The following is a 12664-nucleotide window of genomic DNA, read 5'->3' on the forward strand; positions in this document are numbered from 1 at the left end:
ATCTCATCCGGTATTCGCGGAACAAGTGGATCAAGAAGTGCAAGAATCCTGGAACGGGACAGGGACAAATGACCACGGACCACGGATCTGATTTGTATTGGCACCTTAAATCAACTGAACAAATGGGGAGATCGATTTACGCGAACACGATAGGGCTGCTAGTGATGTCAGTGGAGAAAGGAGCTGGAGTTGAAGTTGGATTTCCATTTCTTTCAGCTCCCCCCTCCTTTTCCCCACACCGCGACTCCGAGCCCTCCCCAACCTCGCAAAATCATGCAGCGATTCAAGGAAAAACTGGAACATGGGATTGAGCACCTGGAGGAGTCCTTCAAGGGTATATTTACTAGGATAATCATAACATGGAATTACTTCGCTAATACTGAACCCTCTGCCGAGTAGAACACAACCTCCAAGATGTCAAAGCATCCGCTGTGCACCTAAAACACAAAGTCGGAAAATTTTACAACATCGTCAACCCCAACCACCGCCACGATGAGGCGCACGAACAGGCTACGGATAACAAGCGCTCAGATATCGCCGAATCCCATCGTTACCACTCCTTTGCGCCCATTCGCGAAAATAACTGCCTGAAGTGGTATGTCGATGCGCTAGATTACCTCTGGGCAGTTTCGGAAGCGCTGGAAAAGGCCACTGAGACAATTTATATTGCCGATTGGTGGCTCTCGCCAGAGCTATTTCTTCGTCGTCCACCAGTTCAGCACCAGGAATGGCGTTTAGACCATATTCTGAAGAGACGTGCAGAGGCTGGCGTTAAAATCTATGTTATTGTGTACAAAGAGGTATGAACACCTTTCCAAGGCTATTATTTTCGAGAACATCCAAGACTAATTGTATCAGGTCAACCAAGCACTGACGTGTAATTCGGCGCATACGAAACATGCTTTGCACAACCTATGTCCGGAGGGAACACCAGGACATGGCAATATCCGAGTCTTGCGCCACCCTGATCATAACATCTTCGAGAATGGAGCTGATATGACACTTTACTGGGTATGTCTATACTAGCCGGTACAATTGGCGTTATAGAAAACTTATGATATAACAGGCGCACCACGAAAAATTCATTGTCATTGACTACGCTGTCGCATTCATCGGCGGTATCGATCTCTGCTTCGGGCGATGGGACGCAAACCAACACCCTCTCGCAGATGTGCACCCAGCAGGTCTCAGAGATGATATCTTCCCCGGCCAAGAATTTAACAACAACCGCATCATGGACTTCCAAAGCGTGGCCGACTGGCAGAGCAACGAAATTAGCAAGGCCGAGTATGGTCGAATGCCGTGGCATGATGTCGCGATGGGATTGGTAGGTGACTGCGTGTACGACATTGCGGAGCATTTCGTCTTGCGCTGGAACTTTATCAAGCGAGACAAGTACAAGCGCAGTGATACGGTGGATTGGTTGCTGATGGAGGGGCGGACAGATGATAATGAAGATATCATCGCTGTTCAGAGACCTGCCTATCCTTGTGGCCAGTATATCCATCATCCGTTATCGTCGCTGTCAACTAAGCCTTATGGGAACCAAGGCTCCGTGAGAGCGCAGATTGTGCGTAGTAGTGATGACTGGAGCAGTGGTATTCTGAACGAACATAGTATTCAGAATGCCTACTGCGAGATTATTCGTAATGCTGAACATTTTGTTTACATTGAGAATCAGTTCTTCAGTATGTTTCTTATCCCGATTCTTCAGATTTTCCTTTCTAATAATCGCAGTCACGGCCACCGGTGATCAACAGCACCCGGTCTACAACCAAATCGGCGCGGCGATTGTGGATGCCTGTGTTCGAGCTGGCAGGGAAGGTCGCAAGTTCCGTGTGATTATTGTCATCCCCGCCATTCCTGGATTCGCGGGTGATCTGCGAGACTCTTCTGCGACAGGTACGCGAGCCATCATGGATTACCAGTATAAGTCGATCTGTCGGGGTGAGCACTCGATTATGGGACAAATTGAAAAGGCGGGAGTGAACCCGAAAGGTAGGAATTATCTGCTGGCCTCATGATTTTGCAAATACTAACACAATATAGAACACGTCTTCGTCTTTGCTTTGCGTGCCTATGACCGCATCAACAAAACTCCCGCGCTTGAGGAACTCGAGAAAAAGGCCGGTGTGACATACCAAGATATCCAGCGTGGAATTGCCGAGTCCATCATGAGCGAAAGTATCCACCCCTCCATCGGAAAGGAAGGTGATAGACACGAGAAGAGCTACGAAGCAGACCCCTCTCAGAAACAAGAAAAAGTCCACAAGCTGGAAAGGTTCGAGCAAGAAGTGGAGCAGAACAAGATGAAGCAAGGCGACGCAAGCCGGGATTCCGTGGCGCACGTCACCATGCTGAATGGTGGCAAGATGTCGGACGAGGTGTGGGAAGGAGACCCAGAAGGCGAGAAAACCAATTTTGTCCAAGAAGAGCTGTATGTGCATGGTAAGGTGTGCATTGTGGATGACCGGATAGTCATTTGCGGATCTGCAAACATAAACGACCGAGTAAGTCTACCCGAGGAAACGGAACTGGAACTGAGTAGTATTTGTCACGGAATTTCCATTCTGGCTCCATTTCGGCTCCATTCACATGCATACAACTAACACGACATAACTCCGTTATGTAGTCCCAACTAGGATCTCACGATAGTGAGCTCGCGATCGTAATGGAAGATCAAGATTTCATCGACAGTCAAATGAACGGCAAGCCGTACCGAGCGGCTAGACACGCCGCCACTTTACGTCGTCAGCTGTGGCGCGAGCACCTAGGCCTTCTTCCAGCCCAAGACTATGACGCCTCAAGTTCCGCGAATGCACGTCCGCCAGATGTATGCCTGAATGAGATCTTGGAAGGAGCCGAGAACGAGTTCGTGGCGGACCCGCTCAGCGATGCGGTCTGGGAAAAATGGACTGGCCAAGCTACGGTGAATACGGAAATGTATCGACATTTGTTCCGGGCGGACCCTGATGACCATATTCGGAATTTTCAAGATTATGATGATTTCTATCCGCGTGGGTCCCGAAAACAGGGTCACCTTTTTGATCCCTATATGCCTGCTGCGGAGGTACGTGAGAAACTGGATCGCATCAGGGGTCACTTGGTTTGGTTACCGCTGGAGTTTTTGATTGATGCTGAAATGGCGGAGCCTGGGTTGGCTGTGAATCAGATCACTGAAGTAAGTTTATCTGAGATCACTTTTATTTTTTTTATTTTTCATTTTTTTGTGCATTTTTTGTTCCCTCTTCGGATCTGTTATGAAACCCGAGTCAGTGGATTTAGGAATCCCGACTAACCTTCTTCTTAGAGCATCTATACCTAGTTTAACGTGACCATGTTCATTTTGTTCATTTGACAGTACATACTCGACATAGATATTTCATTTTTATTACATTGATCAATTTCTGCCAGTGCCTTCTACCCAACTTACTAGTAGCTGCCAAACTAGGCCTAGGCATGAAGACATCCATATCCACATACAAGTCAATGTCTCCATAGTTCCAAGTTCAAGTACTACTCAAGTGCTAGTACCGGGGAGAACTCCGAGCCGGATCATAGTTCCCAATATTTGTCAATAAACTTTCATTTTATTCGACTTAAGTGTTCGCTGTCGCTTGAAACCCCCAACTTATCCCGATATAAACTAGTCCACTATATCAAAGCACTGACAAACCTGTGATCACGGCTCTACGGGGAGAAAAAAAAATCCCACCACCTTGGAAGACTACTGTAATCCAAACTGCACGGGACTTTTGTAAACGACCCACAGACCTCCACAATGACCAAGATACACTACGGTATGAAGGGAGCACTCTCTGGTCCTTGCGTAGTGCTTTGGAGTTGAGTGGGGACGCGTAATAGAGTTAGCGGACCCAAGCCCCTGGAAATTCTTAATACGATTTGTTCAAGAACCCGGGGCCCGCACGTACAGCTGTACAAATCCTCTAAGCGACATCGTATGAGGAAAGAAAAAATGGAGTAAATAAAAGGATCCATTAAAGTGGGGAAAGCGAAATAGGAGAAGAAACAAGACTTGAAAGAAAAAGACGATCATAGACGAGCGGAAAACTCTTGCGATGGACAGGTCGATTGTGCTTGAATTTAGCGCAGCCACATCTTCGTGTCGGGATGGAAAAAGTGGATTTCTTCTCCATGGCCTTGCATTGGTTCGATCCACTTAGGAGTTCTCCGGCTATGCTCGTCCCGACATTGCGGTGTCCAATGGAATAGTATAGTGGAAAAGAACGGCAAGGTGGACCGAATGGTTGTGAGAGGTTCATTCATGCTGTAAGAGAGTGGATTTGGAAATTTTTGTTCCAAAATGATATTTGATTTGATTTGATTTGATTTGATTTTCTTTTCACTTTTAGTTTTAGTTTTAGTTTTAGTTTGTGGACTCTTATCTGCTAATGTCGGCAATGCCCAAGTGATGACCTTTTCTTTTCTCCCCGGTGTCAAGGGTTAAAGGTGCAGATGCAATACAAAAATAAAAAATAAAGATGAGAAATAAAGATGAGAAATAAAGATGAAAAAAAAACAAAAGTCGAAAAGAAAAGAAATTATAATTTTAATAATAACCTTAAAATAGACACAGGGATATCTTATAGTAGATGTAATAATGCATCGGGGAAGAAGGACCCTGCATCATAAATTCCGCGGCTCAATGTAAGGAAGAGAAAAAGTACCAATCGATCGTGACCGCGATCTTGGAATTGTCGATGCACTTCGATTATGTGAGAACCTTGAGACTAACATGGATGACCTGGCTTTCAAATGTTTATGAACTCGATTTGGAATCCCTCAATATTGGTCGCCTCGAGCGCATATGAATAATCATTTAATTCAAATTAGCATTCGTATTATACAGAGTAGAGTAGGCTAGATTATCTTCACTCAAACAATGAGATAGACAAATTCAATTCCATAGTAATCTATCATAGCAAACTTCAAGTCTTACACTGCATCCAATGTTTTAACCAAGGCAAGTACAGCATAAAATAAAAATAGGATGAAAAAAACAAACAATCGAAAATAACATTGAGACAACCCGTGGACCACTGTAGGACCGTATTTCAATGACACCAGGATCCATAATCTAAAGCTTGTTTTGAGACAGAAAAGAAAAAGAAAAGAAAACTCCATCCGGATGCACCCAAACTTTTCGAGACTTTTGGTGAACCGATCAAATGCACGTATCTCGCCAATCGCCAAACGCAGCCAGGGAACTTGAAGTAAAGTAAAACAGAAGTAGGAAGCAGGCTGAAAGGGCAAATGAGGGAATGGTTTCCGGGTTTTGCAATGGATGGGATACCCTGGTTTGGGATCTATGCAAGAGGCTGAAACCTTCAAGTTTAACTGCAGAGGGCTGTTTTCGGAAACAGTCAGCAACAAATTATATCAGAATAATTGAGTTTGTGAGAAAGGTGGTAAATCCCAAAATCCAAGTAACCTCGATAGTGGCAGTATCGTATACTCCCGCAATCCCGGCTCTTGGATTTAGATATCAGACATTCCCTGACTCTTGAATGATGCCTCAAAGAAACATCTGGAGGGAAAATGAGACAATAGAGATAAAGGAGTGTAACACATACAGTTTATCCCTTGGTATTGTGGCATGGATTGCAGCGACAATGACCACACAGCTTGCAGCGCCAAATGGCCATAAAGGGGCCCGAGTTGCAATCCGAGCAACGCCACGTCAGGATGTTACCATTTGTAGCCTGCACAATGGCATAGACATGACCAGAGCATTGGTTTGCCATGATTGTTGAAATAGATTTGAAGTTCGAGGTTCTTTTTGATATAACTGTAGGGAACGCGTTAGATAAGCTACAGCTAACCGGACCCGAGAGACTGTCACCTACCGAACTAGGGAAACGATCCAGGGCCCGAGGGAATGGAATCTGGCGTCGATCACCAACCGGATATTATTTCCAAAGGAATGGGAATGTGAATTCCACGGAGAATGAAGTATAGAAGGATAGAGAGTTTCGAATGTTCTCTTTGGCGGGGATAAAGATGATTCAAATATGTCAAGGCAAGTTCAATCGATGTGAATTCAAGTTGAGAAGACTCGAACTTGAAGAAAGAACAAAGGCGGTAGACCAGAGAGGGATGAGATAGAATTATAGAGCTTCAAAACTGGACTCCAAGGCCATTATATATCTTTTTTCCTTTTTTCCTTTTTTCCTTTTTTCTGTGTTTTTATTTTTCCAGGTGTGTATATTTTGAAAGGAGACACACTTTCTCTATCACACTGGTATCTCTGATACCTCGGGACCAAAGATCCTAGACCAAAGGCCAGTCCGGTGTGAGAATGGACTCGACTCGTCTCAGTCTTCTGCAAAGGCCCGTATGATGTACGTTACCGAATTGATTGTCGGGATCAGGGTATCCAGAAGTAGTAGGATGGAGCAAAAAATAAAATAAAATCAAAAGAAAGAGGAAACAAGGACTAGAAAGCGAAGGGAGAATGGAATAATGATTAAAAAAAAATATGAACTAGATCTACGGAACATCATCTTGCATACACATGTAGTGCATGGAAATTTACGCGAAGGCGCCGCCAGATCCTAGTTCTCAGCCGGGATCAAGATCTCTTTCATCGGAGGGATACAATTGGTAGGGAGCGATCCGAAGATAAGTTTATAAGGTACTTTGTATTTTTTGGGGGAGATGTTTGTCATTGAACTTTTTACTTTGTTTCTTCTTATTTAGTATTCTTTTAGTATTCTTGATTTAGTTGATTACTTCTTGGTACGGGGATCGACTCGTGTTAGACGATAAAGTGGGTCATTTCCATATCAGTACACCTACAGTAGTTACTCCATACTACTTCAAGTTTCTAAGAACATCTAAATTGGAATGGTGTAATTCGTAGTCAATATTTCCTTAAATTCTAGGCTTAGACTTTTCTCAATTTCTCAATTTCTCAATTCTCAATTTTTTTTACCCCTCGCTGTGTTAATCCCAACTAGGTAACGGAACCAAGTCACACTCTACACACTAAACCCACTAGCCGCGAACTCGACCATGAACCTGACCAGACCTCCCGATGACCTATATCTAGTAAGAGATCGACGAAATGCGACTGTCCTACTCCGTATGATGGCTCTCTTAATGATGGCTCATTAAGTAGCTCGTCGATCTTTTAGGACGATCGTGCGGGCTTTTGCATCCCAGCAGTTTGGGTCTGATCATGTCTAGACTCAACTTTTATTATTCTTATAATTATTTTATATCAATTTTAAATTATGGATTATTTGCTATAGAATTCACAAACTGGAACTAACTCCAAATTCTATATGTTTTCTAACCCCTAGTCAGGGAATTTGATACATCATCTTTAATACCCATTTTAAAATCATTATCACTAGTATTTGTCCTTAGCGTCTGTGTCAGAAAAGTGCAGGGACCACACGGCTCTTATGAGTCTCCACATGTCAGGTCTCAGGGACAAACTCTGGTTGATTTTTCCTTTTCATTATGATATTCCTTTTGTGGCTTATGGAAAGGGAGAAAGCCTATAGGTTCATATCGTAATGGGTGATATTTTTTTAAGAACCTACAGCCGAGACATTAGAGACATGAGAGGCTGATAGGAACCTTGGAACAAATGACGAGTCCTCTAGCATCCTTCGTCGAATGAAGATCGGCGCGGAAGTGCGTCCCCGGCAGTAGTTGGATTGTGCATCGCTTGCATTTGGGCCAATTGTTTATTCCTATGCACTCTTAACCCAACCCAGACCAAATTCAGCTAATAATAACTTGATAAAAATACCTAATAAAATACATTAAATAGTTTAGCGGGGATTTTTATGCCCAGACCAACAGCTTACAGCCCTTTTTGCAGCCCCCAAATGCACGGGGATGTCCGGATCTTGATTGCTACTCCCCACATGTGCACTGCCAGGGCTCTTCTCTTCACGGAAATATTAAGACTTGAATAAACCCATGTTAATAATGTTATGAGATATTACTCAGTACATATGTACTTTATTTTCTATCCATTTTAATCACAACCTTGGAACCCCCTTCTACTTGCAGATGCTGGATGGGGCAATTGCAGGTAAGATGTCGCACAAAAGTACCTTCAATACGCACAGTTCGCAAACTTCCAAGGTTCTTTTGTTGCATGATTTACAAACTTACTATTTTTATTTATTTATTTTCACTTATTATTCTTAACGATCCGTCCCGGCTAGGCACCTGTCAGGAGAAAGTAGCCGCCAGATTTGAAACCTCGGCCCCATCATCCGGCGAACCTTTGGTGGCGAGTGAACCAATCTAGAAACATTGAAGGTTGTCAAAACGGGAAACTTGCCTCATGACTATTGTTTTCATATCATACCTGTCAATTTACTTCCGTCAATCCTCAGCTAGCCCTTGAAGAATCTCATCGATCTAGTCTAGACTCGATTGGAATTGGACCACATTTCAATCGTCACGGCAACTTGAATCCGGACTGTTGAGAGCTATGGGGAGCTGCAGAACCGTTGAGATGATGTCAATTGCAACTAGTATCACTACTAGTAAAGAGACGGTGAACGGTATACGGTGTACGAAAAGAGAATGGATATAGAGATAGCCGAGAAAATTCATATATTGACTATGTTTGCTCCGAAGCAGGATTGTAATCTCTACGTACTCCCTACAGAGTAGTGGAGTAGTAATGTTCGAGAGTATCAACAGTTGAAGTTGTGTTGCGTAGGTTCCACTGCCAAGAAAGCACGACGTCAATCTTTCCCGAAGGAAAGATAAACGAAGAAAACAGACGACTTCAGTTCTCGTCAAGTTCCGGATCCTATGTTTGCTTCTTTAGGTTCTCTTCTTCCCGAAAAAACTTCGGACGGAAGAAAAAGAAAAGACGAAAACACAAGCCGAAACCCGATAAATTTTTTCTGCCAACGCTCCGTTAAGGACACCTCGTGGATGACGAGATACCCCTGCAGTCCACTCAGATGGACTGCATCGCTGGGTGAGGATAAAACAGTGAAGGGAAATGAAAAGCAAAAAAAAAGAAAATCAAAAAAGGGGTAAAAAAAATTACTGTTTGACCGACTGAAAGACGGAATTCTTCAAAATGGGTTCTTTTTGCATTTGGTAAAGAATAGGTATCATGCCATGAAATCATGGAGCGTAGAAATCGCCCGCGAATCAATATCGAACGCCGCCCTAAAGATGAGTCAAGTTTGGTCTTTGAGTTGCGTTGCTTTTTTTTTGCTTCTTTCTTTCTATCATCACAACCAATTGGCTGCATCATCATCAATCATGAAGGTGGAAGAGAGCCGAGACGCTAGAAGACAAGATTAGAATTACTTGGTCAACAAATCGGAAGGCTCCCAGCAGACTTACCTTTCACCGTAGTGATGCCGCCGAATGCTTTCAGCAAGGAGAGTCGAAACGTCAATGACAATCAACTTCTTTGACCGCTTCAGCATCGACGGCGAAATTGGGAAAGTGTTTGTCACGACAATGTGATCAATGGAGGGACATTCTTCCAGCTGGTCGAGAGAATCGGCCCCGAACAGACCGTGAGTGGCAATGCAATACACCTTGCGAGCACCACCGCGTTTGACAACAGTCTCAGCAGCGGCGATCCAGGATCCACTCTTGTCAATCATGTCATCCACAATGAACACAGGTCGATCGCGCACCTCACCAACCAGAGTGATGGTCTTTTCGTGGTCGAAGCCAAAGCCACCAGCGACGCTAGCTTCGTCGTCGTCAGACTCAACTGCATCAAAGGAGCCTCCCAAAGCATGGTCTGGGGGCAGAGAGGAGTTAGTAGAGATCATGGAGTTAATCATGGTCTCTGGGACGACTTCCGTGTTTTCAACGGCATCGCTACCAGCACCAGCTCCTGGGGTAGTACCGCCAGACTGTGACTCAGAACCAGGGAGGTAGTCATCGTCAACCAGCTGGCCTTGCACCAAACGACCGGTCACCACATCTTGCACCCGCACATCGGTGTACTCATGAGCAGCCTCCAGCTCAGATGGCCGACGGGCACCAGAGGGGGTTTCAGGGCGCAGCAGAGAACCGGCAGGGCTAAGATTTTCAGGCTCCTCGGGAATGGGCGGCGTGGCATTTGCACTGTGTAAGTGAAGTTCAAAGGGCTGTTGGTCTCTGGGTCGGTGATCCTCGTCCATAGCGTCAAAGAAGACGGTGCTGTCGGACATGGTCACCGGAACCTTCGGACGTCGGCGGTCTGTAGTAACAATACCAAAGTTCAATTTCAGGGTATCGGCCAACGATGTAACCCGTTTAGTACCACCAGCATTCTTACTAACGACAACTCCGTCCCTCCAGCCAGCGACGTTCATCCGGATCCAGCGGGCAATAAACGGTTCGGCGAAGAGGTTATCGACGGGTTTTCCGAAGAAGCCTTGCATCTGAGATGCCTATTGATGCCGATCAACACCCAGTACACGGAAAACTATTATCCAAAATCAATGCAACGGTTTCACGTACATGTAGGTCCATTGTGATGACGTGGTCAACACCGGCGATGGAAAGTAGGTTGGCAAGCATACGGGCCGTGATGGCGCCACGGTGGCTCTTCTTCTTGGATTGGCGCGAGTAGGGAAAGTACCTCGTCTGCGCGTCAGCATCCTCTGTCATTGATTCAAACAAGACGGGTAGCATACGGCATGACAGCTTGAGAAATTGTTAGTATTTTTTTTTTCTTGAAGAAAAAAGTGAAAGAATTTTCATATGAGGAAGCGCATACCAGTAATAGACTTGGCCGAACCACCCTTGCAAGCAGAGATCATGATCAGAAGCTCCATTACGCTGTCATTGATCTTGCTGCTACCACTCTGAATAATGTAGACATCCTGGTTCCGTACGGAGACTCCGATGTTGACACTCGTTTCACCGTTGGCGAATTTACCGAGGTCTGCTTTGGCGGGCGAAGTGCCCAACCGTTCGCAGATGGTCTCTGCGAGAACAGGATGGGAGTTACCCGAAAATATTTGCACACCCCGCATGGCGGATGGGATAGAGAAGAACAAAGAGAAGAGAAGTGGAAGACGAAAAAGCGACGGAGAAAAAAAAAACCACCTGCGCAAGAGGTCTGTGCGGTTTGCCGTATGCCCCACGTTGACCCTTATCTGCAGACGCAACCTGCAACCTCGGGAGTTTGTCTCTCACAGTCAATATGTCGAAATTTCCGGAAGTTCAAGGAGGAGGCTCCTTAATTCTTGCTTGGCAGATCAAGAACAAGCATGTGTTAGTAGTTGGAGGTGGTGAGGTGAGTGTGTTTGAAGCTGGTTTACAAACTATATATTTCGTAGCTCACACAGCTGGAGCTTTCTAGGTAGCCGCGGGGCGGATCCTGCATGCCCTCAATGCCGACGCCCACGTCACCGTGGTCTCCCCTTCAGCCGGTCTGAATGAGGAAGTGGCCTATCGAGTCGCAGAAAAGCAAGTCACTCATGTGGATCGAAATTTTGAACCTTCGGACCTGGAAAATGCCGACATGGTGCTATGTGCGATTGATGACCCGGAGGCCTCCACCCAGGTGTGGAAGCTTTGCAAGGAGAAACGAATTCCCGCCAACATTGCCGATGTTCCTCCGGAGTGTGATTTCTACTTTGGTAGTATGCACCGTGACGGTCCACTCCAGATAATGGTCAGTACAAATGGAAATGGCCCCAAGCTGGCTAGCCTGGTGCGCAAGAAGATCGCTGCGACCTTGCCTTCAAATATGGGAGCTGCAATTGAGAACGTGGGTGAACTGCGGAAGAAGCTAAGAGATGTGGCGCCCAAGCAGGAGCAAGGGCCTAAGAGAATGAAGTGGATGTCGGCAGTTTGTGAATCATGGAGTTTGGATGACTTGGTACAAATGACTGAACAGGATATGGACGGTCTTCTATCGCATTATGAGTCTGGAAAAGTTCCGGCACTTCAGGAAGTACGAGAATGAGGTTGATAATGAAGAATGGATAAAATGTGTACCGATTCATTTCTCTCGCCGGCGCCCTCGTCCTCAAATTTGTATTCCTTCTGGAAAACCTCTGACCCGCTCGGGCTGCGTAGATTGATTTCGTTGCCCAAGCCCGGGCTCCTGCATGATACCCTGAATAAGAAATATAGCTAACCTTTCAAGTTGCTATGATGAACCGGTTGCAATCCTACGGCCAACCTTCCTTCTAAGGCTAGTACCAGCATCTGGCATATAGCTTTGTTCTAACAGCAAAGATCTAAATTTGGACTTACTACGGAAGTTCCCCTCATTCACTACTTATCCATAGGCAACAATAGCCCGTAACTGCGAAAAACTTTAAGATTCAGAGCTCAATCAGGTAGTTGAGACTGGCTATTTCGTCATACCAGCTGGAGTTTAGTCACAAAAATTCGTACAACATTGAACTTGAACTTCAAGGTTAAAATATTGAATCAGATTGATCGTCATGCATTGGCATAGTTTCCCGTCCCTTGGACTGCTCTTTCCGACGCTTTCCTTCTTTTTCCACATATTCAATAAATTTTTTGTGATAAGACACGCCTCATTTCTCCTTCCGACAACTCAAATAGAGCAGCACACAAATCGCTTATTCGGAGATATTGATTTCGGAACACATCCCACAAGAATGGTTTGGTTTGTGGCCGAGGGTAGTAGGGATCATTGCGCCAAAACGCAGCAACAGCCTGTTCA

General features: G+C 45.2%; 3 protein-coding genes across 3 annotated transcripts; 2 read left to right on the top strand and 1 right to left on the bottom strand.

The window, feature by feature from the left end:
- Positions 1-273: 273 nt before the first annotated feature.
- Positions 274-3325, top strand: pldA (uncharacterized protein; the record flags this gene model as incomplete). The annotated part of the gene is made up of 8 exons (XM_057085018.1): positions 274-334; positions 400-800; positions 859-1011; positions 1067-1688; positions 1738-1998; positions 2050-2510; positions 2633-3181; positions 3311-3325. The coding sequence occupies 8 exons, from the start codon at positions 274-276 to the stop codon at positions 3323-3325; spliced, it is 2523 nt and encodes an 840-aa protein (XP_056951167.1).
- Positions 3326-9267: 5942 nt separating this feature from the next.
- Positions 9268-10994, bottom strand: N7483_001582 (ribose phosphate diphosphokinase subunit PRS1; the record flags this gene model as incomplete). Its single annotated transcript, XM_057085019.1, has 4 exons — positions 9268-9298; positions 9358-10406; positions 10477-10619; positions 10736-10994. The coding sequence occupies 4 exons, from the start codon at positions 10992-10994 to the stop codon at positions 9268-9270; spliced, it is 1482 nt and encodes a 493-aa protein (XP_056951168.1).
- A 170-nt stretch (positions 10995-11164) lies between these two features.
- N7483_001583 (bifunctional precorrin-2 dehydrogenase/sirohydrochlorin ferrochelatase MET8) lies at positions 11165-11932 on the top strand (the record flags this gene model as incomplete). Its single annotated transcript, XM_057085020.1, has 2 exons — positions 11165-11257; positions 11324-11932. 2 exons carry the CDS (start codon positions 11165-11167, stop codon positions 11930-11932), a joined length of 702 nt encoding a protein of 233 aa, XP_056951169.1.
- Between the last annotated feature and the right edge of the window lie 732 nt (positions 11933-12664).

The sequence above is a fragment of the Penicillium malachiteum genome (assembly GCF_028827825.1).
Source record: "Penicillium malachiteum strain IBT 17515 chromosome Unknown utg000001l:1.0-8184562.0:1.0-8186909.0, whole genome shotgun sequence".
Classification (NCBI taxonomy): Eukaryota; Fungi; Ascomycota; class Eurotiomycetes; order Eurotiales; family Aspergillaceae; genus Penicillium; species Penicillium malachiteum.